Source organism: Oryctolagus cuniculus, chromosome 18 (assembly GCF_051225735.1).
Source record: "Oryctolagus cuniculus isolate XC-2025 breed Fujian yellow rabbit chromosome 18, ASM5122573v1, whole genome shotgun sequence".
Classification (NCBI taxonomy): domain Eukaryota; kingdom Metazoa; phylum Chordata; class Mammalia; order Lagomorpha; family Leporidae; genus Oryctolagus; species Oryctolagus cuniculus.
Window position 1 is genome coordinate 21,642,077 of NC_142884.1, and position 27,443 is coordinate 21,669,519.

The 27,443-nt window shown below is 48.0% G+C and overlaps 1 protein-coding gene and 1 long non-coding RNA gene across 2 annotated transcripts in view; one reads left to right on the top strand and one right to left on the bottom strand.

The window, feature by feature from the left end:
- The first annotated feature begins 5,368 nt into the window (after window positions 1-5,368).
- Window positions 5,369-6,008, top strand: LOC149120836 (uncharacterized). The gene is made up of 2 exons (XR_016225039.1): window positions 5,369-5,456; window positions 5,643-6,008. It is a non-coding gene; the product is annotated as an uncharacterized LOC149120836 (long non-coding RNA).
- Window positions 6,009-11,758: 5,750 nt separating this feature from the next.
- Window positions 11,759-27,443, bottom strand: part of LOC138846506 (protein Aster-A-like) — a 406,361-nt gene continuing 390,676 nt past the window's right edge. The window contains 2 exon segments of the mRNA XM_089319501.1: window positions 11,759-12,150; window positions 12,794-12,906. Of these exon segments, the coding sequence (XP_089175627.1) occupies window positions 12,798-12,906 (109 nt within the window). The 3' untranslated portion in view covers window positions 11,759-12,150; window positions 12,794-12,797.

Here is a 27,443-nt window from a genome sequence, read left to right on the forward strand (position 1 = left end):
AGATCTTCTATCCACTGGTTCACTCCCTAAATGGCTGCTACAGCCAGGTCTGGGCCAGGCCAAAGACAGGAGCTAGTGACTCCAGCTGGGTTTCCCACATGGGTAGCAGGGTCCCAAGCAATTGGGCCACTCTCTGCTGCCTTCCTATGCACATTAATGGAATTGAATCAGAAGTGAGCAGCTGGGACTATAAGCTCCAATATGGGATGCTTGTATAACAAGCAGCAGCTCAACATGTATGCCACAATGCCAGCTGTAGTTGATATCTTGACTTGGCTATGCTGCACTGGACTTCTACTCTATAGAACTACAATTGAGGGTGGTTTTAAGCTACTAAGTCTATGATAGTTTATTACAAGCATAGTTTGTTACAAGCAGTACACATTAATACATTCTTCAAGAGTGGGCCCAACCCATGTCAATCAGCACAAAATTATAACCCATTGATATACAGAAGGAATTGGCTGATAACAAGCAACAAACAAAATCATTGGACAAAAATAAGTTAAATCAGGATACTAAAGGGCAATCATTGTTAATCCACTAATATGAATGAGGGAATCCTTGAAACAATGTCTAGAGTGAGACAGAGAAGGTACAGGTAAAGTTCAGATATCTTGTGCCAAAAAGGAAGGAAAATATCAGATTCATGGGTTCCTAAACTCTTCAAATTATATTAATTAAATATGTACAGCTTTTTGTATGTCAGTCATAGCTCTACAAAGTGGGTAAAAAAATTGGGATGGATATTTGGCGAAGCGGTAAGACACCACTTTGCAATGTCTACACCCTGTATCAGAACACCTGAGTTCTAGTACCAGCTCCACTTCCAATTCTAGCTTCTTGCTAATGTACACTGTGGGAGGCAGCAGGTGATGGCCCAAGTCGTTGGGTCTCTGCCACCGAGCTGGGAATCTGATGGAGTTCCATAACTGGCCTAAAAGTCATCTTAAGAATGGGAGTAAGAGTTGGCGAATTATTTCATCTTTGTAAATATACACTGAACCAAATGTCTCAGCTTGGTCTAATTCTGTCAATCTAAGAAAATACTTTCACATTGTTATTTGGTACCCCTTTCTCAACACTTCTTCCTGCTTTTTTTTAAAAAAAGATTTATTTATTTATATGAAAGTCAGAGTTACACACAGAGAGAAGGAGAGGCAGAGAGAGAGGTCTTCCATTCGCTGGTTCACTCCCCAATTGGCTGAAACAGCTGGAGCTGCCAATCTGAAGCCAGGAGCCAGGTCTTTCACATGGGTGCAGGGGCCCAAGGACTTGGGCCATCTTCTACTGCTTTCCCAGGCCATAGCAGAGAGCTGGATCAGACATGGATTAGTGGGGACTCGAACTGGTACCCCTGCTTTTTTTGTTGTTTCAAGATTATTTATTTATTTGAAAGGCACAGTAATAGAGAGAGGAAAGAGAGAAAGCATTCATTCCCTGATTCACTCCCCAAATGGCTACAATGGCCAAAGCCTGGAACTTGGAACTCCATGCAGGGTCTCCCATGCAGGGGGCAGGGCCCAAAAACTTGGACTATGATCCACTGCTTTCCCAGGCGCATCAGCAGGGAGCTAGATCAGAAGCAGAACAGCTGGAACACAAACTGGCACTTTGACATGAGATCTCAACCTATTAACAAGGTGATCAGTCATCTCATCAGGTCCCTGGGGAATTCCAAATCTTCTGACGTGTGGTCCAATGAAGCCATCAGGTGAAGCCCATGGCTCTAACCCCCCAGCCACAGACTGCCCGGGGAGCTTAAACAATTTTCTAGGACATTTCACTCCTTCACTGCCCTATGGTAGCCCCCCGGCAAGACATCCCACATCATACCTGCTCCGTAATTTACTCAATGAATGCATGAACGCCAGTTAGAAAACAACAGTCTCATAAGGAGGAAACAGGTACTTGGCATCATTCCTCCAAACAGGAGGAATTCAAGAGGTAGGTGATTAGATGGTGCCGTCTTAGGCAGAACACTTCAGGCTAATTCATGAAAAATACTTATGTAACCTAAAAATCCCAGCATTTCAAGGAGAAACACCGACTTACGTGAGCCATGCCTTTAGGAACGTGAGAACCAATCCGTCTCTGTTGGAGTTCTATCAGACTCTGGGAAACCCAAGCTGGGAGAAGAAAAGGAGACTTCGATGTCCACAGATGACGGAGGCCAATAAACCTTCTTGTCCCTCCCTGTCAGCCTCCTTACAGGCTACGACCACCTGCAGACAAAATTTGGGAAGAGTGGGGGGGTCGAAGCCCACGGAACCCAGCTGCTCACAGCTGCACGCAGGGCAGACCTCTTCCTGGAGGCAGAATCACAAACGCCTACAGTGTTCCGGCCAGGCCCCTCTGGAGGAGGCTGACGCCTGCAGGGTTCCAGCCAGGCCCCCCTGGAGCAGGCTGATCTACGTCTGACACTGGGCTCCATGGCTCTCCTTGACAGATTCTCCTCGTTCCACCCTCACACTCTGGATGTTGAAAAACAGTTCATATCACCCAAGCCAGAACTTTTTTCATGGTGCCAGGAGAGGGTGAGGTCAGCCAAGACAGGACAAGTGGAGAAAATAGAAGAACTCGCTCAGGCTCAATTTTCTCATCACTAATACAGGGTTAAGAACACCAGTCACTACATATGGTTCTCTTGAAGAGTAAGAAAACCCACAGAAAACACTTAATAGAAGAATTGTATAACATGAGTTAGCTGTTATTATTGAAGTTATTATATGAAGAACATTACATGCCCTTTATTTCATTTTTACAAAAGAAGAACGTTGCTTCTATTTTTTGTGGACACATCTCTCTGGCATGCTTTATTATAATTTTAAGCACAAAATTTAGAAAGCAGCCTTAAGAATATCGTTCTACAGGGCTGACACTGTGGTGTAGTGGGTAAAGTCGCCTCCTGCAGTGCCAGCATCTTGTATAAGGTGCCAGTTTGAGTCCCAGCTGCTCCACTTCCGATCCAGCTCTCTGCGATGGCCTGGGAAAGCAGTGGAAGATGGCTCAAGTGCTTGGGCCCCTGCACCCACAGAGACCCCAAAGAAGCTCCTGGCTTTGGATCGGCTCCGCTCCAGCCATTGCAGCCATTTGGGGAGTGAACCAGTGGATGGAAGACCTTTTTTTTTCTCTCTCTCTCTCTGCCTCTAACTCTGCCTTTCAAATAAATAATTTTTTAAAAAATCATTCTTAAAAAAAAGCAGAAAAGACTGACACTTGAATTGACACTTGAATTTCTCCCACACTAAAGAGGCCCCACTCTGATATGATGGCTGGAAATATCAAAGCTTGTCACTGGGAAAGTAATTTGTATGACAGGTCTTTGGAAGTCCTTTTACCTGCACTAATAGCTTTTACATAACACTGCTATAATCCTTAAGAGATAATAAAATTTTTCAATGATTTATTTATTTGAAAGGCAGAATGTCAGAAGGAGAGAGAGAGGGAGAGGGAGAGGCAGAGAGAGAAAGAGATCTTCCACCTATTGGTTCACTCTTCAAATGGTGGCAACAGCCAGGTCTGAGCCAGACCAAAGCCAGGAACCAGGAATTCCATCCATCCGGGTCTCCCATACAGATGGCAGGGGCCCAAGCACTCGGACCATCTTCTGCTACTTTTGCAGGTGCAGCAGGTACTCCAACACAGGACGTCAGCATCGCAAGTGGTGGCCTAGCCTGCTGAGCCACGCCAGCCTCGAGGGTCTTTTTCAGACTACAGGAGGCTCAGGGCGTGCTCTTCTCTTCCTGGAGCACGCATGCGCATGGTATGAAGTCCACAGCCTCCTTTTTAAACTAAGAATTAAGAGTCTTTTGCTTCCTAACATAAGTGGTTAGCGTGAATCTATTCTAGACACAAAACAGAACCCTAGTCACAAGCTAGCAAGAAAGAGGGAGAGAATGCATCCCTAAATAACTATTCTATCTTCAGGTTACTCATTTTTTTCACAAGTCTGTATTAACTCTGCCTTCAGAAATTTCATATGCACATCCATTAACTGTACTTTATCAATATAATTAGGCTCATTCACTAACAAGAGTCTTCTCTGGAAGACATAACTCTGGCTAAGTGGTGGTTATAGACTAAGAGAATGAATGCAAAGTGGACGGAATCTTGCCTACGGAAAAGATGCTCACAAACTTGCCAAACCCCTGTTCTCCTTCACTAAATAACCAAAATATTGCCCACAAGAACCTTGCAAAATATCTTAGAAAATCTCATATTTAGATGGGATTCCTAAAGAACTTAAACACTTCTTGACTACCACTGCCCGTAACTGTGCACATCTCGGGCTCACACAGGTACCCCTTCTCAGGACTAACCCTATTCCCCGCCCACCAGTCCATCACGTGAGCGTCCCTGACCTAGCCAGCTGCACGGTCTTGAGCTCTGATCGTGCGCACGGCCATTCCCAGCACAGCCTCACATCCAGAACCAACGGGAGAGAAAGGGAGCCGGGCGCTGCTTCCCCAAGCTCCCAGCCTGGCAGGAGGCGCAGTCTCCGCGGGGAGGTCCCTTGAAGACCCCTCTGGCTCAGAAAGGTCAGCAGCGGTCAGCACGGTGCCGGGACACCGCATCCCGCAGCCCGAGGCCACCCAGACCGGCTTCCTGCTGGCGCACCCCTGGGAGGCTGCGCGGGCTCCAGGCTCCGGCCTGGCCCACACCTGGCCGTTGAGGGCATCTGGGGAGTGCGCCCGCGGAAGGGGGACCTGTCTGTCTCCCTCGCTCTCTCAAATACAGGAGTGACTGGATAAACACACACACACACGACAGAGAACTCGTGCAATCGTAGTTCTGCGTCTCCTGCGGGAGAACATCACTCGAGGGCTTGGTAACCGCCCCGGCGCCGGCCCACCTGCCCGGTGCGGACCCGCGCGGCGGCTAGAAGCCGAGCCGAGGCCTAGGTCACGGCGGCACCTCCACAGCTAACGGACGCAGGGGCACCCAGTCCTCGCGGGCACGCGCACGAGCGCACGCAACGACCCCCGCGCCTGAGACCCCGCCAGAGCCCACGGAGCCTCCCTGCCCTCGCGCTCGCCGCCTGTTAGGGTCCAGGTCCCGCGCCGGCCCACGTCCGCAGAGGTCCCCCAGTTCCTCCCATTATTGTTGTTTTCTTCACTCAAGCCCTGGTTACCCCGTGGGGTTGGTCAGAGTCTGCAAAGCCTTTCCCCAGAGAACACGCACTGCCTTAGCCTAAGCTCGCTGCTGGCTGGGCTACGGTAACGAAAAACTGGCAGTGGGATCCGGGGTCCTGGTTGTCCCCGGTGGCCTCTGGGAAATGTAGTCCAAGCTAAATTGGCCTGGCCTCAGTGGCCTTTGGGAAATGTAGTCCAGAGGCGTAAAATGGCAGCGCAAGGACTGCCCACCTGGCGCCCTTGGGACTGGGAGTGCGCAGGCGCAGGAGCGCGCTGGCCGCAGAACCAGGAGCTGGGAGATGACAAAAAAACCTGTAGTAGGTACTAAAATGTTTCCTGACGTTAACGTGAAAATATGGTAGCTATTCAAAATAACTTATATTATTCAATAAAATATTAATAGGCGTAAAGTAACCTGGTATTGCTAATGCTAGACTAAACATGTGAGGGAAATGTAGCCGCCCTCTGATAAAACGATTTAATTTTTGTTAGATATTAAAATTATAGGCTAGGGGCCGACGCTTTGGCGTAGCGGATTAACGCCCTGGCCTGAAGTGCCGACATCCCATATGGGCTCCGGTTCTAGTCCCGGCTGCTCCACTTCCGATCCAGCTCACTGCTATGGCCTGGGAAAGCAGAGGAAGATGGCCCAAGTGCTTGGCCCCTGCACCCACGTGGGAGACCTGGAAGAAGCTCCTGGCTCCTGGCTTCAGATCAGCGCGGCTCCGGCCATTGTGGCCAACTGGGGAGTGAACCAGCTGATGGAAGACCTTTCTCTCTCTCTCTCTCTCTCTCTGCCTCTCCTTTGCTCTCTGTGTAATTCTTTCAAGTAAATAAATAAATCTTTAAAAAATAAAATAAAATTATAAGCTATATTGTTGTGTGGTCTTAAGATTTTTCTTGAGGGGCTGGTGCTGGCATCTCATATGGACACCTGTTTGAATCCTGGCTGCTCCACTTCCTATACCGCTTCCTGCTATGGTCTGGGAAAGCAGTAGAAGATGGCCCAACTCCTTGGGCTCCTGCACCCGTGTGGGAGACCTGGAAGAAGCTCCTGGCTCCTGGCTTTGGATCAGTTCAGCTCCAGCCATTGCAGCCATCTGGGGAGTGAACCAGCAGATGGAAGCCCTCTCTCTGTCTCCCCCCCCCCCTTTGTAACTCTACCTCTCAAATGAATAAATGAAAAATATTAAAAATAATTTCCTTGAAAAAGAAAATAAATACAATCAGGCTAATTAAACAACTATTACCTAAATTTAAAAGACATGTATCTTTCTGTCCTACCATGCATTACAGTTTTGTTACTCTTCTTGATTACTTTTCCAGTAACATTTCTCTGAACTGCCTGGAGCTTTTACGGCGTAGTTCTTTTTGTTTATGTAGCAGTAAAGCTGAATTCAGGCAAATGTAAGATTCACTTTGCCTTCCAACCCAGCTTTTATTAAGCCCACATCACACTGTCTCCTGTTGTCAGCTCAATAACATTTGAGGACGGAATAGGATTCTGCTTGATGGTAGCAGCAGGCTTCGGCCTTGGAATTGATTCCCAGCTCTCCACGCGTGTCCATCCGCTGTGTTCTGCAGGCTTTCCCAGGTACAGCGGCTGTGCACATGTAGACTGCTCATCTCCCTCTGAACTCCGTTAACCTGGAAACTACAGGGAGAGGGCTTGCTGCCTGCTCCCTTCATGTTGATTTTGTAATTGGCCAGAAAATATTCTGGCTGCTTCTGCAAAGGCATTTTTTGGATAAGATTAACGTTGAAATCAGTGGTCTTTGAGTAAAGCACATTAACCTTTATGATTTGGGGTGGGCCATATCCAATCAGTTGAAGGATTTAATATAGACTTCTTCATGCAAGAAGGAATATTTAAAAAAAAAAAGATTTACTTATTTGAAAGAGTTACAGAGAGGCAGAGAGAAAGAGAGAGAGAGAGGGAGAGAGAGAGAGATCTTCCATCCGCTGGTTCACTCCTCAAATGGCCACAACAACTGGAGCTAAACTGATCCGAAGCCAGGAGCCAGGATCTTCTTCCACGTCTCCCGCATGGGTGCGGGGCCCAAGGACTTGGGCCATCTTCTGGTGTTTTCCCAGGCACATCAGTAGGGAGCTGGATCAGAAGTGGAGCAGCTAGGTCTAGAACTGGCACCCATATGGGATGCTGGCCCTGCAGGCTGCGGCTTAGCCCACTGCACCACAGTGCCGACCCTGCCTTGTATTTTTAATATGAGTCCTTTTCTGTTTGAATGATGACACTACATTTTTTATTATTGCATTTGAATGGATTTTAGTCTTTTTTCAGAGATCCAGCCACTGGAGGTAGGAGCCTGTTGTGTATAAGATACTGTGCTCATCTGAAGCTGAAGGTAAACTCACAGGTGCTGAGGGGAACGGGAATGTCCTCTGTGCTGTTACTCTCACCCGCGGAACTTCACAGACCTGCGTAATGCCAGCACCCAGGACATCTGGGGAACGTGTAAACATGACTCATGATCTCCCAGCTGACTTCCTGGTGCACCTCAGGTCCCTCCTGCGTTGGCTGTATCTTCAGTTTGGCACCGGTGATGGTTCCTGCACGGATCTGTCCTCACTGAATTGGAGAATAAATGACACCGTGACATAAAGTGACGCAGGGAGAGGCAGCTTCGGTCCTTTTCCTGTCGAGGAAAACATCTCTGCACAAACTAATAGAGATGAAGGCATCAGCAAGATTGGGTCACCTGGGCCGTGCTCCTTTATAGCACTTTGCAGAGAGTGACGGGGAAATTCGAAGGGGAAATGAAGATGCTCAGCCTGATCAGGCCACGGTAAGCAGCCGGGTCCCCACGTTGTTGTACCCGGATGTCCGGCAGTGGTGGTGCCAATTATACTGCTCAGTGCTTGGCAGCTAGCATTCCCCTCTCTTCCCCGCCCCCTCCTGCCCTTCCTGCCTCCCTCCCACTTCTCTCTCTCTCTCCCTCTCTCTCCCTCCCTCCTCTCCTCTTTCACCTACACATTCTTCCCGTTTTCCACACTCTCCCACTCTGCTTCGTAAGGCAGGCATGAGCTGTCCTCAGAAAGAACCCTCAGTATCTTGGGAAGCCTCTGTCTTAGGTGAGGCTTCTAGATGGTCTCCAGATAAAGGGAGGCCCCTGTCCTCCCAAAAGGAGGTGGCGACCACATCTGTTAGCCCAGTATCATGGAGTGCAAATATTTTCTTTTCTTTTTTTAGAATTATTTATTTATTTGAAAGTCAGAGTTACATAGAGAAGGAGAGGCAGAGAGAGAGAGAGAGAGAGAGGTCTTCCATCCACTGGTTCACTTCCCAGTTGGCCACAATGGCCGGAGCTGTGACGGTCTGAAGGCAGGAGCCAGGATCTTCTTCCGGGTATCCCACGTGGGTGCAGGGCCCCAAGGACTTGGGCCATCTTCTACTGCTTTCCCAGGCCATAGCAGAGAGCTGGATCAGAAGTGGAGCAGCCGGGACTCGAACCAGCGGCCATATGGGATGCCAGCACTGCAGGTTGGCAGCTTAACCCGCTACGTCACAGCGCCAGCCCCTCAAGTATTTTCAAATGCATCCATTGAAATACATCCCAGATCTCAAGGTGCAACTCGTTCCGTATCAGGCGCTGACTTCAGTGTGACAGACCTGCCAGGGCCGTGAATTGAATGCAGAATAGGAGTGCAGAAGCTCTACTGCATTATAACTGCACCTTGTCATTAGTTTTCAGCGAAGCCTGCTCTCTTGCTGCAGGGTGAGAATACCTTAAACAAGGGAGCTTTCTGGCTTTGCTAACATTCTCAGAGTTCATTTATTTTAAAGTCTGACCATTTGTTTTCTTTAGCTATTCTATGGAGGTTACAGAAAACTAACCAATTATACAGTCCTTAAAGTTGCCATTGCTCATGTATTTTTCAAGTTCAAGAGCCTTTGTTGATGCCGGCATTACCCCCATACATATGTAGCTCATCTCATTCACCACAGGCGAGAGTTCCAGTAACTGTGATCCTGCAGCATATTGGGGGAAATCAACCCTGGACTGCAGCCAGCAAGTGGGCCCTTGTCCTCTGATGGATTGATGAGTGATCTAATTCTATTTGTTTTTTAAATATTTATTTATTTGAAAGGCAGAGTTAGAGAAAGAGAGAAAGAGAGAAAGAAAGAGAGAGAGAGAGAGAGAATCTTCCATCTACTGATTCACTCCCCAAATGGCCCAGTGGCCAAGGCTGGGTCTGGCTGAAGCCAGGAGCCTAGAACTCCATATGGGTCTCTAATGTGAGTGCTGGGGCCCAAGCACTTGGGCCATCTGTGGTATGGGAGACAGGGGTGGTGGGAGCACCAGTAAAGACCCCGTGCAAACTGGGGCTTGAACACAGGCTACCTCTGAGAGGCAGGAAGTGCACCTGAATTTTTTCTCACTGAGGACGAGGAACACTATTTATCCACCCGATTCTGTGCTTAGTAACTGTGGTCACTTCAGGGATTCTGTTGCTCTGGCTGGGCACCACAGACTGGGCCATTTATGAAGAACAGAGGTTGGTCTGGCTCCCGGGTCTGGAGGCTGGGCAGGCCCAGAGTGTGCACTGGCGACTGCTCACCACCTGACCTTTTCCCTGTGTCATGGTGGCAGGCATCACGTGGCGAGATAGAGCAAGTCAGAGAGAGAGTTTGCTGTTATTGCAAAGTCCCTCCCTGGAGAGCCCACGGCTCTCTCAGTCCCTGGCTCCCTCAGTCCACGAGCGAATTAAGACGTTCAAGAAGGCAGAATCTCATGGCCCACGCACCTCTCCATGACGCACCTGTCAGACACCATGAACACATGACTTAGGGGACTGTGTGTCCAATGCATGAAATCTGGAGGACACAGTCAAACTGTAGCAGCCAGAGAGGGTCCCCATCACTCTCACCGAGTCCGCCACGATCCCTCCTCTGGACCATGGCCTCAGCCTCCTGATGGCTCTCCTCGCTTCAGGGCTCGCCCCCAGCTACCCATCGCTCATCCCCGTCTCTCAGGAGGGGGCAGCTTTCTCCTGGCTTCCTTCAAAGCCTGCACAACCTCTGCTCTGTCCTCTCTCTGAGCGCTCCTCCTCTCCTTGACTCCGTTCCATCCCCATTGGCTTCAAGGACCATTCCCTGAGGGCACCAAGCGGCCCTCCTCGGGCCTTTGCCGTGACTGGATTGCCCTTCCACTGAATAACTCTGTGGCTCACTCAACTGCTGCCTTCTAGACTTCACTTAAATCTCATCTTAGTGAGGCTTGCCCTGTCCATTCAGTATGAAACCTGAAACCCATGCTTCTCCCTATCCCCAAATTCAATTCCCCATGAGTTGCTTTGTTCTCTATGGCACTGGTTACTGCTGATCTATGAAATGATCTACTTCTTGATTATGTTACTTGCCTGTGCTCTCCCCTCCAACTAGGATGTAAGGCACAATGCTGCATTTAAAATTGTCCCAAGCGCATCCTTAGTATTCAGTAAGTTGGCTAATGGATAAATGAGTGCCTGAGCGGTGTTCTGCATGTTATCTGGAGTTTCACTAGAAACTGAATATACTGGGGCCGGCGCTGTGGCTCACTTGGCTAATCCTCTGCCTGTGGCGCCGACATCCCATGTGGTTCCTGGGTTCTAGTCTTGGTTGCCCCTCTTCCAGTCCAGCTCTCTGCTGTGGCCCAGGAAGGCAGTGGAGGATGGCCCAAGTGCTTGGCACCTTCCCCTGCATGGGAGACCAGGAGGAAGCACCTGGCTCCAGGCTTCGGATCAGCGCAGCACCGGCCATAGCGGCCATTTTGGGGGTGAACCAATGGAAAAAGGAAGACCTTTCTCTCTGTCTCTCTCTCTCTCACTGTCTAACTCTGTCAAATTAAAAAAAAACTAAATTTACTGTATTTTGGCAAAGCCAGTCAAATCTGTTTATTTAGACCAAGTGGCCAGGATGGTTCTGGTCCTGTTTCAGTCACCTACTTCCATTTTCTGTCAGCTTCTCACCTTTGTCAGCTCCTCTGTTCCAGCTCATGGTTTCCCCTTTGAGTCATCGCAGAACCATTTAAGCTGTCACTGGGTACGGGCACTGTGCGGAGCCTGCCAGGTTACCCAAAGGGAACGAACTGGAAAAGCTCTTAGGGGGAGGTGCGAAGCCAGCCTACTGGGAAATGGGTGTGGCTTATCCACAATGGTTTCATCAGAGTCAAAGCCAACCCTGACTTTGCAGTCTGAAGAGCGGCTGCCTACTCGAGTGAAGGCGAAGGTGGAACCCCTGGCAGGTGGGCCAGAAAACAGGACACCGGGCGGAGTAGCTCTCTGTTGCTGTCCATCAGGACCCCAGGATTTCAGCCGAGGGGTGGTTCCTGGTTCAAAGGGAGGTTTTAAAATTGGCTTTGGCGGAAGTCACCCACGACTCGGGGCAGATGTATTAGGGGCTGATGCGGCCGAGGCTGGAACCCCTGCTTTCTTCTTGTCACAAAACGGTGTGGTGGCCGGGATGCACCCATCTTTGAACAGCCCGCGACCTCCTGGTTCACTTTTAAAATCCGGCAGTACCAGGCTGAGCCCTTAGCAGCACAGCACGACCTTTTCATGGGAAAAGCTGAATGGTTGGGGGCAAGTGACCTGACTTTCTGTCTCTTTTCTTCCACGATGAGTTTTCTTTCTTTAATTTTTGTTTTTGATTTAGTCTAAGCTTCCTGGTTTTCCCTTATCTACAATAAGGGGCCTGGCCACAGCCCCTGACATTCCATCCGACACGTGCCTACCCTTTCAGGTGCTGGCACGAGGGGGGCTCATCGTCCTGCAGGCAGACACAGAAGGACGAGGGAGGGGAAGAGTAGCTTCTCCGCAAACAACCACAGGACCAATATGGCCACCACCAATTACGCCTCGCTGTATCTAACAGACGTGGGATCTGTGCATTTATTCTGAGGACCGGCTGAGAGGAGGCCGCACGTGTTCCAGGTCAGAAGTTCCAGGCTCAGAGCAGACGCCTTCAGAGAGGTCATGCCTGAGGGTGAAGTAGAAGCCACCTTCCAAGGATTTTCTGGGATGGACGGGAGAGGTTTGGGGAAAGGTAGTGGGGTACCAAGAAGCCACTTGCATTCCTGATTGTTGAAAACAATAACGTACTAGTGTAGGCCCAAAGAGGATAAGGAGTTAAAGACTACGAAGGGGCTGCTGTTGTGGTGTAGCGCATAAAGCTGCCTCCTGGGACGACGATGCCAGCATCCCACATGGACAACGGCGGAGTCCCCGTTACTCCACTTCCCGTCCAGCTCCCTGCTGATGTACTTGGGAAAAGCAACAGAAGAGGGCCCAGGAGCTTCGGCCCCTGCCACCCATGTGGGAGACCTAGAAGAAGCTCCTGGCTCCTGGCCTCAGTATGGCCCAGCCTTAGGGCCATTGCAGCCATCTGGGGAATGAACCAGGGGATGGAAGCTCACTCATTCGCTTTGTCTCTCCCTTTCTTAGTGTAACTTCAACTTTCAAATGAATAAATCTTTTAAAATATATTTTAAAAATTGGCTGGGGCTGCTGAGCATAAAACCAGGTAGACTGGTGGCCTTGGTAGGGGGTGTCTGCTCCAGCTGGCCTGGCCCTGGCGAATGGGGGAAGCTCACAGGGGGTCACCGTGGACAACCGAAGGTGGGTGCCTGTGAGTGGGGATTGGCTTCCATGTGGCTTACCAAATCACACTTGGCCGAGTCCACAGAGTCTGGCTGCACTGGTGACAGTGACCACAGAGGCCATGCCGAGCTCACTGGTGAAGACGGGAATTTGTGGCAGCGACTCAAGGAATCTGTAAGGAAAAGAGAGGGACTCCATATCCATAGGGGTGGAGGACTCAGTTCTGCTGGTGGTAGACTTGGAGGAAACGGAAACAGCTGCTTTCTCCTCTGGTCTTTGGTTGTCCATCAGAACACATCCGAGTTTTAATTTCTCCCGACAGTAAGATACTTTGAAGATCAGAGTAAAGACTTGTAGCGAAAGGACCAGAATTCAAATGGGCTCTATTTCCACTTGAAAGTGGAATTCTTAAAAAAAAAATACTGAACTTCAAGAAAGAAATGGCCAGAACAGCAAAAAGAAAAAAGAAAATGATTGAGTGTCTCATCCCATCATTTCAGGATCAGCATATGGCGTGGGGTTGGTACAGGGGCAGAGGAATTTTGTTAACAGAGCCCGCATCTGGCAGGAGTGGGTGGAGATTTTGTTTGACAGCACATCTGTAGCCTTCCTCCCTTCCTCTCCTCTGTCTTCAGTGGGGTTGTAGAACCAGGCCAATGGCCTTCAGGAACTTTTCCTTGGCTAAACTTTCTGAACCCACTGTGGCTGGATCCCAAAGTCCCTGCACCACTCTCCTAAAGAGGCAGGAGCCAGCTGGTGCCGCGGCTCACTAGGCTAATCCTCCGCCTGTGGCACCGGCACCCTGGGTTCTAGTCCCAGTTGGGGCACCGGATTCTGTCCTGGTTGCTCCTCTTCCAGTCCAGTTCTCTGCTGTGGCCCAGGAGTGCAATGGAGGATGGCCCAAGTGCTTGGGCTCCTGCGACCGCATGGGAGACCAGGAGAAGCACCTGGCTCCTGGCTTCAGATCAGTGCAGCACGCCTGCCATAGCGGCCACTTTGGGGGTGAACCAACGGAAGGAAGACCTTTCTCTCTCTCTCTCTCTCTCACTATCTAACTCTGCCTGTCAAACAAAAACAAAAACAAAACAAAACAACACACACACACACAAAAAGGCAGGAGCCCCCCAGCAGGGCCGGCTCCATGAGCTGGGTAAGGCACGACTTCTGACGCCTGAGCTCACAGAGGACAACTTCGCCTTCTTACTCCCGGTGGCTCCCGGGTGGTTGGAAGGAATGCAGGTTTCCTGCAGAGGCCCAGGTCCGCAGAGCAAGGAAAAAGCATCGGGTCGCTTCCCCGGACGATGCTGATGGCACACTCCATTGCCTGCATGTGATGGGCGCTTCTACGCTTGGGTCACTATTTGGCTGTCCTCCATCTTCGGCTGTCCCTTCCTCCTCCCCAGGGCTCGCTCAGTCTTCTTGGGGCCGGCATCTAGGTTCTCTGGATGGAACGGAGCTCATGGGGGGAACTTCTTTCTCGCCGGGGTGGTGATGGAGGAGGGTCAGGTTGCACCCTGGATGACAGATCTTAGCTGTCCGGAATGGCCAAGCCTCTTGGAGTTCCCAGTGCCCAGTGCTGGCTCTATCTGAGAGTCCTGCCCAACACTGAGGAGCTTGGAGCCTCCTGGATCGCATAAGCTAAGCAGCGAGACAGCTAAGCTAAGTCGGGTGGGCATGGCCAGTCAGGGGGACCTGGAGCGCGGTGGCCCCGGGAGGCGGGTATGAAGCTCGCCGAGGCCCTTGCCCGCGGACAGCAGCTGCGTGCGCCGTGGGGTCCCTTGGCGCGGAGTCCGGAACCTCAGAGCGGTGTCCTGGCTGCCAACTCTGAGGCGAGGCACAGCGCTCAGCCCCAGGCGGGTGAGGGAAGGGTGCGCGAGCCAAGGGCGCGAAGACATCGCAACGGAGGCCCAAGGGCGAGGTCCAACGGCCCAACCCCTGCTGGCCTCGCGCGCTTCGCGCCTGCTCTCGCTTGGTGGCGGGCGTTTGGCACCGAGCGGGCCCCCGCCGTAGGTGGCGACCGACCAGGTCTGCAGGGGCTCGCCCAGCACCGGCCCCCGGGGGCAGGAGCGTCTATCACCTCTGCCTGTGAGTCGGCCAGCCCTTGTCACGAAGACCCTACCCAAAGGCAGAGAGTCGGGAGCAACCTTGATTCTCCCGGGGATACGAGCTGGACTACGGGAAGGGGGTGGGGCAGGGGAGAGGGGCTGCTGACCACATCCCGGGCTGGCAGGCGGGTTCTCTCCACTGCTCGCTGCAAGTTTGCTTTTTAAAAAGGCGTGTGAGCCTTAGAACCCTTCTCCCCGGCCTGACAGCTGGTAGTGGCCCTAAAAGGACTTCTTGTCCCAGGCGCTCAGACTCCAGAGCTCCTGAATATAACCGTTTGAGCCACGGTGTCTCCCTGTGTCATGGACGCGTCGTGAATTGATGCTTTCTATGGTCTTCGGGATACTGTGCACCAGGCACCCCTGTAGTGGGCACAGGCACTGCCTGCTGGGAGGCCGTGTTTGGCTCGGCCACAACTGGATACCAGTCGTCAGCCCATCCCACAGGCTGTTTCCCTTCAAGCTGACCCATACAGCCAACCACCTGTCACCTGTGTAACGACAGGAGATGGCGCATCCGCGGGGTGCAGGATCCACCTGGCTTAAAACCCTGGTGTCACCAAGGGCACCGATGTCTCTGGTGACAATTTTTGTTGGCTGGATTTTAGTGTCCTGGCCCAAACTGATGTTTCGCCAATATTAGCTTCTTCCGCGCACCACATGGGGTGTATCTCACGCATCTCCATACAGCTGGGTCTTTTACGTTTTCTCTCAGCGGCACTTTGCAGTAATAGCAAATTATGTAACCCATGAGCCATTTGGAACTTAGCCTGATTTTGTAAGGTCACTAAATGAAGAAGGAGATTAGTATGTTGAAGGGTTGTAAAGAAAGTTTAAAAAACCAACAGGAATCCAAAGAATATGTTGAGAGATCAGTGCGACCTCCAAGGCCTGTGTTATTTATTATCCGGCCCTTAAGGGAGGAAGTTCGCTCTTGCTTTTATGATTTTCTGTGTGGAGTCTTGGTCAACTTTGTGCTAGTTTATCCTCTCATATTTTATGGGATTTGGAAATGTTCTTTAAGTGGTTTTAAATTTTATTGTTGAGTAGGTCATTGGTAATACACAGAAAGCACATATATATGTGTGTGTATGTATGAGGGCACTTCAAAAATTCACAGAAAAATTAAAAGAAGTTGAATTTGACACAAAAATTTTTTGAAATCCATATATGTTTTGTTCAGAATACACATTTTTTGTGAACTTTTCATCCTTTTAAAAAGTTATTTGTTTGAAAAGGAGACAAGGTGAGACAGACATCTTTTTTTTCAAGATTTATCTTATTTTATTTATTTTGAATTTATTTTATTATATATTTATTTTATTTATTTTGAAAGACAGAGTTACGGGGAGAGGTAGAGAGGCAGAGAGATTTTCCATCCACTGATTCACTCCCAAATGGCCACAATGGCCGGAGCTGCGCCGATCCAAAGCCAGGAGCCAGGAGCTTCTTCCAGGTCTCCCACATGGGTGCAGGGGCCCAAGGACTTGGGCCATTTTCTACTGTTTTCCCAGGCCATAGCAGAGAGCTGGATCAGAAGAGAAACAGCTGGGACTAGAACCAGCACCTGTATGCAATGCCAGCACTTCAGGCCAGGGCTTTAACCTGCTGTGCCACTGCCCCAGCCCCTGACAGACATCCTCTCTCTGCTGGTTCACTCTCCAAATGCTCATGGCAGCCAGAATTGGACCATGCCAAGCCGGAAGCTCAGAATTCAATCAGGTTTCCCATGTGGGTGACAGGGATCCAAGTCCCTGCTGCCTCCCAAGATGTGCATCAACAGGAAGTTGGGCTCAAACGTGGAGCCAGGATGTGAAGCCAGGGACTCGGATGATGAACTTTTTGAAGCTCTCTCATGCATGGATATATTTTTGGTACTCATGTATACAATACTTGTGTGCACGTGTGTGTGTACACACACATATATATATCACAAATATATATGTAGATGTATTTACGCTGGTACCTTGCTAAATTCACCTTTTATTTCTGGTAGTTGTATTCTTTTCTTGGCGTTAGGATTTTGGTGGTCACCTAGAATGAGTTAGGAAAAATTACCTTCTCCATGACCTCAAAGAGTATGCGTCACACTGATGAAATGTCTGTCTTTTATATTTGATAGAACGCACCAGTAAGACCATTTGGATCTGCAGTTTTCTTCCTGGAAAGGTTTGTTTGTCCTTTGCTGTTCTTTTAATATTTTAGATCTGTATTTGTGCCCCATTTTTATTGTTAAATTTTTTGTTTTCCTTTTTATAGCTTTGTGGTATCGTTCCTATAACAATATCACTTCCACACTTGAAGAATACAATTTGGTGGTTTGTATCAGAGTCATGCATATATAAAACCATCACCAGGGCAAGATTTAGAGATTTCTATATTTAGAGATTTATGTTTTTATTTATATATTTATATGAAATATTTAGGCTATATTTATATATTTATATGAAATATTTAGGCTATATTTATATATTTATATTTTATATATTTAAATTTTATATTTAGAGATTTAATATTCAGTTACCAGCTGCTCCTCTCCAATTCCCAAGCCCCAGGCAGTCCCAATCTACTTTCTGCCTCTATGACTTTGCTTATGTGGACAATTCACATGAATGGAATCATATAACACTTAGCATAATGCTTTCAAAGTTCATCCATGTTTAGCATGCATGTTTTTATGATCAAATAATATTCCGTTACTTGCATACACCACGTTTTTTATCCATTCATCAGCTGATGGGCAAGTGGGTTCTTTCCACTTTTTGGCCCTTCTGAATAATGCCACACTCAGGTGTGAGTTTTGATATGGATAGACTTTCAGTTCTCTTGGGGATGTGCCTTAAGCTGGGTCGTATGGTAGCTTTGTATTTAAGAGTTTGAGGAACTAAAAGACTGCTTTCCTAAGTTGCTGTACCATTTTGCATTCCCACCAACAATGCTGAAGGTTCTAATTTCTGCATGTTCTCACCAACACTTGCTATTATTTGGCTTTTAAAAAATATTTATTTATCTGAAAGGCAGAGTTACAAAGAGAGAAGGAAAGACAGAGCTTCTGTTGGTTCACTCCCCAAATGGCCACAACAACCAGGGATGGGCCAGGTTGACACCAAGAGCCAAGAGATTCATCTGGGTCTCCCATGGGGTGTCAGGGGCCGAGGACTAGGGTCACCATCTGCTGCCTTCCAAGGCGCATTAGCAGGGAGCTGGATTGGAGGTGGAGCAACTGGGACTCAAACTGGTACCCTTATGGAATGCCAGCATTGCAGGCAACAGTTTAACCCACTAAGCTACAATGTGGTCCCTATTTGGCTTTTGATTCTAGCCATCATAGTGAGGGTGAAATAGTATATCATTCTGGTTTTTATTTGCATTTCCCTGATGATTAATGCTGCCCAATATCTTTTTGTGTGCAAATTGGCCATTTGTATGTCTTTGGAGAAATACTGATTCAAATCTTTTGTCTATTTAAAAAGGGTTTGCTTATTTATTTGAAATGCACAGTGACCAAGAGAGGGAGGCAGATCTTCCATCTACTGGTTCACTCTCCAAATGCCCACGACAGCCAGGGCTGGGCCAGGCCAAAGCCAGAAGAGAGGAACTCCATCAGGGTCTCCCATATGGGTATCAGGGGCCCAAACACTTGGTCCATCCTCTTCTGCTTTTCCCAGGCCATTAACAGGGAGCTGGATCAGAAGTGAAGAAGCCAGGACTTGAACTGGTGTCCATATGGGATGCCTGCATCACACCCACTGTGCCACAATGCCAGCCCCACCTTTCAATTTCTTTATGATAGCCTTTGAAGTTAGAAAGTTTTTCATTCTGATACAGTCTGTCTATTTTTTCTTTTGTTTGTGCTTTGTTGTCATACCTGAGAATATTTTTCCCACTCCAAAGTCATGATGGTTTACTCTTACATTTTCTTCTACGAGTTTTACAGTTTTAACTCTCACATTTAGATCATTGATCTACTTTGAATGAATTTTTATAAATGGTGCAAGATACGAGCCAAACTTCATTCTTTTTCCTGTGACTGTTAGTTGTCCCAGAACCATTTGTTGAAAAGATTTTTCCCCATTGAACAGTCTTAGCACTCTTACCAAAATCCAGGGCCATGTGTTTGGCATTGCTATTAAGATGCTGCTTGAGACTCTTAATAGCAAACTCACATCCCATATGGAAGTGCCTGGGTTCAAATCCTTGCTCCACTCCTATTCCAGCTTCCTGCTTATGTGCACCCTGGGAGGCAGCAGGTGATGGCTCAAGTTCTTGGGGCCCTGGCACCCATGGGGGAGGCCTGGATTGATTTCTGGGCGCCCATTGTTGGCCTGGCCCAGCTCTGTCTGTTCTGAGCATTTGGGAAGTAAACCAGTGGGTAGGATCTCTCTATCTTTCCTGCGCTCTTTGTCTTCCCGTGGGAATTTGAATACAGCCTGGGTCGCGTGGTTTCAGCCTGAAGAATTACTGCTAGTGTTTCTCGTAAGGCAGGTCTGCTTTCAACAACTCATCTCGGGGTTGTTTTTTTTTTTTTAGAAAACGTGGCAGGTCTTTAACTTAATTTATTTCAAAGGTGGGGAAAGAGAGAGGGAGGGAATGAGAAGGGGAAGGAGAGAGGGAGAGAGGGAGAGGGAGAGGGAGAGAGAGAAACACTTCTCTCACTGGTTCACTCTCCAGAAGTCCGCAATAGCCGAGGCTAGGCTGGGGCTGAAGCCGGGAGCCGGGAACTCAATCCAAGTCTTCCCTGTGGGTGGCAGGGATCCAAGTACTTGAGCCATCACTACTGATGTGCAGGATTTGCATTTGCAGGAACCTGGAGTCTGGAGCTGAAACTGGGAGTCAAATTCAAGTACTCAGACGTGGAACATGGGCACGGGCTAAATCCCACTGCCAAGCTAAATGCCCACTGCTGCCTTTATTGCTGAAATAAAGCTTTACTGCATTATAGATGTAGCATAAGGTATATACAGTTAGGACTACTGCTTGGTTGATGGGTTCTTTCGTGCTTTGAGCATTTTGAATACATTATCCTAAACGTTTCGTGACCTGCATTGCGTCTGTTGAGATGTCAGCTGTAGATCTTAGGGCAGTTTTCCTGGTAAATGCACCATTCTTCTCTTACTTTCCAAATGTGCTCATGTCTTTGATTTTTGGCTTTTTTTTTTTAAACTATGATGCCTCTGTGGATCCCTTTGAACTTAATCCTGAATGGATTTCATTGAGCTTTCTGTATGTATTGGTTTTCAACATATTTGGAGAGATTTTTGTTTCTTTTTTTTAAAGATTTATTTATTTATTTATTTATTTATTTATTTGAAAGGCAGATTTACAGAGAGGCAGAGAGGTCTTCCATCCGCTGGTTCACTCCCCAAATGGCTGCAATGGCCAGAGCTGCGCCAATCCAAAGCCAGGAGACAGGAGCTTCCTCCGGGTACCCCACAAAGGTGCAAGGACCTGAGCCATATTCCACTGCTTTCCCAGGCCATAGCAGAGAACTGGATTGGAAGTGGAGCAGCTGGGACTAGAACTGGTACCCATATGGGATACTGGCACCCCAGGCAGTGGCCTCACCTGCTATACCACAGCGCCAGCCTGGAAAGTTTTTAGCCTTTATAATTTTTTAAAATTCTTGTTCTTTTATCTCTCCTTTCTCAGTACTATCATTACGTGTGTATGCCTGGGGCTTGGGACCCAGTACAAGCAGATCCAGATTCCAACAGGGCAGAGAAGAACTCGGAGCCATTTGTCCATTTGTATCTCCTTTACTCACAGTGGTGGTGAGAAAATCACAAGGGACAGCCACTTGCCCCCAACTGTGGTGAGCCCACAGGAGATAGCCACCTTTGTGTCCAGAGCAGCAGCCAGACACACACACAGACACCGACACACAGCCGCACAGCCACATCTAGCCATGCCGCCCAGCTGCTTATGTGGGTTTATAGACAGTAGTGGCCCAGAGCCAAACCATTACATAACAGATGGCGGGCAGCCTGCCAGGCAGATGGACCTGCCGGTTACCATGACACCAGTTACCATAGAGATACGGAGACAAAAGGCAGGGAACGTGATAACTTCACCTTCTCAAGTTCATCTCCTCGACAGTGTATATGGTCTCTCACATGTCTCCAAGGCTCTGTTTATCTCCCTCGTAAACTTTACTGTTTGTTCTTTGGCATTCATAATCTCAATTGATCTATCCTCAAATTTGCTTGTTCCTTCTCCCAGTTCAAGTCTACTATTGAGAACATGTAGTCAATTTTTTATTTCATTAAGTGTGCTTTTCAACTCCAGAATTTCATTTTGTCCTTTTTGAAGTTCCTGTTTCTGCTGATAATTTCTATTTGATGCAACACTGCCAATACCTGTTCCCTTACATTTTAACCATGGTGACTTTTAGCTCTGTGAACATACTAGTAATCGCTACTTTGAAGTATTGTTTCCCCTGATGAATCGGACTTACAGTCACTGTCACAGGCAGTATCTTTTGTTCCTCTTCTTTTCCCAGTGTGTGACTCATATCTCCCTTGTTTCTTTGCATGCCTTGTATTTTCACAAATATTTATGTTGGAAAACTGAACATACCAGTTGACGCTGAAGAGCCAAAATGACTCCATTTTAAAACAAAACAAAACAAAAAAGCAGCCTCCATTTCCCATAGCAGACCCGGGTCCTTGTAAAAGCAGGCATTCAGGCATTCCGGAGATATCAAAGCTTACCAGGGACAGCCAGCTCTGTAGACCAAGGACAGCACAACAGAGATTACTAAACAAAGTAACTCCCTGCGCCCAGAGCTTCCGTGCTGTAAGCCCCCCTGTAACTCAACTCCCTGCACCCAGAGCTTCTGTGCTGTATGTAACTTTTTTCCTGCTGATGTAGCCATTTTTCCTTTAAAAACTCTCCCAAAGATGGGGCCTCACTCCTGCCTCTGCTGGGCTGGCTGGTTGGATGGGGTCCCTGTCGCGGCTTGTACTCCCGAATAAACCTTGCTTTTGCAGTTCGGTGTGATAGACTCTCTGGGGGTCTCTGCGGGGATCTAAGGATCTGGGCACAACAACATATTGTAGCCACTGCAGGTATTTGATCCCTCCCATTCCTGGAGGCTTGTTATTGTTATTGTTATTGTTATTATCTGCTCTGTGACAGACTGGATTGTTTAGCTAAATCTGTTTTCTTTCCATTACCGTGAAGGCTCTGCTGTTCCTGCTCCGGGAGACAGGGCTCTGGGTGCTCCACAGTCACCCTGTGTGGGACGGTGGTGGTTTGGTGGCGCTCTCTTCTCTTTCCCTAACACATTCAGCCGTTTAACTCCAAAGCCATCTATTTCTGTGGGATTAGGTGTAAAAATGGCTACAGTTTACATCAGTCAGTGAGTAGGGGGAACACAGAACAAAATACCAGAGTGGAGGGCTTAACTAACAGAAAGTTGTTTTCTCACAGCTTTGGAGACTCGAAACTCAATATCAAGTTGCGGGCAGGGTTGATTTCCCGTGAGCTCTCTCCTTGGATTGGGAGTGGCTGCCTTCTCGCCATATCCGCATACGGAGGTCATACGAGGTCATATTGCTGTCCGTGTCCCCAGGCTTCCGTCTGGAACCCTAAGGTAGGTGGAATCGTTTTGATCCACTGGAAGCTCTCCCCTTAATTCTCTCCTCCCCCCCGCCCTTCACTCTGACTGCAGCTGGGGTCCCCATCTCATGACCTTTCTCTTTTTAACTTTTTAAAAAATCTTTTGAAGAATTTCTTTTACACCTATCATCACACAGCATGTTTTAAACGCAGATCTATAACTCTCTAATAAGGTAAAGACAAAGTCTGCCTTATTAGAAACAAGACACTGCACCACGTAAGCCTTCAAACGTTATTGTACTTTAAGTCCAGGCTGCACAGCAAGAGCCAGCCGCAGTGCCGCGGCAGGGAGGGGCCCCGTGGGCCGGTGCAAGGCCATGATTCGCGAAGCCTACAGATGTCAGCCCACCCACCGAGTTGTGGGCTGGGCTGGTGATCCGCTGGGTGTCGGGATTGCTTCTGGTAGCGATGAATGAAGATAATCTCTTGTATCTGGAACCTTCCCCAACCCAGTAAGAATTTCAGGGCTCTCAGTCCCTTACAGTGGCACAAATCCTGCATCTGGCCTAGCCTGGCCTGGCCTGGCTTGGTGTCTCAGTCCACGTGCATGGTCAGGCCGAGTGGGGCAGGGAGCTCTGCGGAGTGGACCCTTGTTGCTGTGGATTCGTTGAGAGGAGGAGTGCGATGGGGGCAAGAGGTGTGGAGTCACCACACAGACCCCGGGAGTCACGTGAAAGCGCGCCAGAGGCGAGGGGCATGCAGTTGGTACAGCAGCTTAAATAGCTGAGGCAGCCAATCCGGTCAAGGGGCGGTCTTTGCCCTAACCAATCACAGCCTGTTGCCAGGCAGGCTCCGTTGCCAGGTGGTTTCCACAGCCATCCAATCACAGCCCGTTGCCAGGCAGGCTCCGTTGCCAGGTGGTTTCCACAGCCATCCAATCACAGCCCGTTGCCAGGCAGGCTCCGTTGCCAGGTGGTTTCCACAGCCATCCAATCACAGCCCGTTGCCAGGCAGGCTCCATTGCCGGGTGGTTTCCCAGGGGGTGTCGGAAGCCATTCCTAGTAACTGACGCTCTCTTGCCAGCGGCCATCTTGGCATGGCCTTCTCATTCCACCACGGACCCTCAGAGATAAGGGCCTTGTATCCAACTGCTGCTTTCTCGTAGCTGCTGGATGTACTTGTGTGCGACCCCCCTCCCGCCCCCGGCTCAGCGCCGGCTGCCCGCAGAGGGAAAGCCCCGGGACCCCTCTGGCCGTCCCCAGGGAAGCCGCTGGACCTGCCTGCGGTGCTGACGCAGCTGCGGGAGCCCCGTTTCCCACACTCTGGCAGACACGGTGCGTGTCGGGCGGCTCGCTTTTGCCTTTTTGATTGGTAAGCAAAAAACAAAAACAAAAACAAAAAACTCTCAATATAAATGCTTAATTGATTTGAATGAATTGGATTCTCCATTAACCTTCGTTCATGACAAACTCTCATGACTGTGTTTTTGACTCATTGATTATTTATTTATAATTTATCGACTCGTTGATAATTCATAATAATAATAATTATCCACGAACCCACCACCCAATACAAATATCTGACCCTGACCTTTGTTTAGAAGCCTTTTAATTTTGTTCTCTATAAACTTTGTTTATGTTTGTTCTCTATAAACTTTATTTGAGAAACATTTCCCCAGATTCCTTTTTTTTTTTTTTAAGATTTATTTGAGGCCGGCGCCGCGGCTCAATAGGCTAATCCTCCGCCTAGCGGCGCCGGCACACCGGGTTCTAGTCCCGGTCGGGGCACCGGATTCTGTCCCGGTTGCCCCTCTTCCAGGCCAGCTCTCTGCTGTGGCCCGGGAGTGCAGTGGAGGATGGCCCAAGTGCTTGGGCCCTGCACCCCATGGGAGACCAGGATAAGTACCTGGCTCCTGGCTCCTGCCATCGGATCAGCGCGGTGCGCCGGCCGCACCGCGCCGGCCGCGGTGGCCATTGGAGGGTGAACCAACGGCAAAGGAAGACCTTTCTCACTGTCTCTCTCTCTCACTGTCCACTCTGCCTGTCAAAAAAAAAAAAAAGAGAGAGAGAGATTTATTTATTTGAAAGGCAGAGTTACAGATAGAGAGTGAGATCTTCCTTCTGCTGGTTCACTCCCCAAATGACATAAATGGCTGGAGCTGGACCAGGCCAAAGCCAGGAGCCAGGAGCTTCTTTCCAGGTCTCCCATGCAGGTGCAGGAGGCCATCCCTCACTGCTTTCTCAGGTGCATTAGCAGGTAGCTGGATCAGAAGTGGAGTAGCAGGGATTTGAACCAGTACCTATATTGGATGCAGCTGGCAGCTTTACCTGCTATGACACAGCGTGGGCCCCTCATTTTTCTTGTTGTTGTTGTTGTTTTTTTGTTTAAATTTACTTATTTGGAAGGCAGGATTACAAAGAGAGAAAAAGAGAAAGAAGTAGCCCTTCTTTATTTGTGTTACCCAGCTTTTGAGAGGATATCCAACTAATGATTGACAAGGCCAAAGTCAAGGAGATTCCCCCCCTGAGTTTTCTTCTAGCAGTTTTGTAGTTTCAGGCCACATATTTAGGTCTTTAATCCATTTTTGAGCCAATTTTGGGGTGTAGATAACATACAGGTCTAAATTAACCCTTTTGCACATAGATATCCAGTTTGGCAAAGCCATTTATTGAAGAGACGCTCTTTTCCCTGTTGTACCATCTTGATTGGGCTTTTCAAAAATTTACTGCCGGTATATACTTGGTTTATTTCTGGGGTCTCTGTTCTGTTCTGTTGGTCTGTATGAGTCCATTTTCATGCCAGAACCAATACTTTTGACTGCCACAGCTTTGTAACATAACTCAAAATTAGGAAGTGTGGTATCTCCAGGCTTGTTTTTTCTTTCTCATGGTTGTTTAGCTATTAGAGGTCTTTTGTGGTTCTGTATGAATTTTAGAATCTTTCTCTATTTCTGTGAAAAATACCATTGCAATTTGATAGTGATTTCATTGAATGTGTATATCACTGTGGGTAGTATGAACATTTTAGCAATATCAATTCTTCCAGACTACAAACATGGAATATATTTTCGTTTATTTTCATCTTCTTGAATTTCTCTTATTAATGTATCATAGTTTCAGTGTGTAGATGTTTTGCTTCCTTGGTTAAATTCATTCCTAAATGCTTTATTCTTAATGCTATTATATGATTTCTTCTTCAGATAGGTTGCTATTTGAAATGTATATAGAAATGCAGTTGATTTTTCAGTGTATTTTGTATCCTGTAACTTTACTGAATCCATACGTTAGTGCTTGTATGGAATCTTTAGAATTTCCTACATGTGGATTCATGTCAGTTGCGAAGAGAAGTAATTTTACCTCCTCCTTTTCCGACTGCTGTGCCTGCAGCTTCTTTCTCTCATCAGGTTGCTCTTGCCAGTGTTTCCAGCAGTGCGCAGGAACCACAAGAGCATGCTTCATCCTGGTGGACCCCAGTCCTAGAGCAAAATATTTCTATTTTCTCTCATTGCTTATATTAGCAGTGAGTCTTTCAGAAGTGGACTTTATCATGTTGAGGAAGTTAGCTTCTATTTTGTTGAGAGTTTTTATTTTTACCATGAAGTGATGTTGATCTTTGTCAAATGCATTTTGATATCTATTGAGATGATCTTCAATTCTTTTAATATGGTATATCAAATTGATTATTTTCAGTTTGTTACACTAGCCTTGCATCCGTGGGATAACTCCCATTTTGTAACAATATATAATATTTTTGATGATGAATTAGTTTGCCAATATTTTATTCCTCAGTATTTTTTTAAAGATTTATTTTATTTATTTGAAAGAGTTTCAGAGAGAGGTAGTAAGAGATAGGTTTTCCATCTACTGGTTCACTCCCCAGATGGCCACAACAGCCAGAGCTGTGCCGATCCGAAGCCAGGAGCCAGGTGCTTCTCCTGGTCTCCCGCATGGGTGCAGGGGCCCAAGGACTTAAGCCATCTTCTACTGCTATCCCAGGCCACAGCAGAGAGCTGGATTGAAAGAGGAGCAGCTGGGACTAGAACCAGCGCCCATATGGGATGCCGGCACTTCAGGCCAGGGCTTTAACCCGCTGAACTATAGCGCCACACACACACACACACACACACCCGTCAGTATTTTTTGCTTCTGTAGTCATTAGACATATTGGCCTGTAGTTTTATTTTCTTGTGATGTCTTTATTTGGCTCTCGTCTCAGACTGATGCTAGCCTCATAGACAGAGTTTGGAGATAATCCCTCATATTTTTGGAAAAGTTTAACAAGGATTGGTGTTAATTTTTTCTAGTCAGGTAGAATTCATGCTGAAGCCATCTGGTCCTAGGCTTACCATTGTTGAGAAGTTTTTGATTACTGCTGTGATCTCTTTATTTGTTATTGGTCTGTTCTGGCTTCTATTTTTTTTTATATCAATTAGACAATTTTTACTAAATGGGAAAGTACATTTAAAATGTATTTTAAAAAATAGAATTAGAGGCCGGCGCCACAGCTCAATAGGCTAATCCTCCGCCTGCGGCACCGGCACACCGGGTTCTAGTCCCGGTCGGGGCGCCGGATTCTGTCCAGGTTGCCCCTCTTCCAGGCCAGCTCTCTGCTCTGGCCTGGGAGTGCAATGGAGGATGGCCCAAGTCCTTGGGCCCTGCACCCCATGGGAGACCAGGCTCCTGGCTTCGGATCAGTGCAGTGCACTGGCCACAGCGGCCATTGGAGGGTGAACCAACGGTAAAGGAAGACCTTTCTCCCTGTCTCTCTCACTGTCCACTCTGCCTGTCAAAAAAAAAAAAAAATAGAATTAGAAAAAAAGGACATATGCAGTTTAAGGAACCTTTGCACTGTGCCGAAAATCAAACATTTCTTGCAGTAATACAGTGGGCCAACTCATAAACTGTAAGTTAGAAGAATTCTCAATTTAACATTTTCGAAGACAATATTAAGGTCAAGAATTTCACATCTGTGGTAGCACATATAGAAGGGCATTATAAATGTAATGTCCATCCCTACGAAGCTTACAAATTTGACAATGCTCAATAAA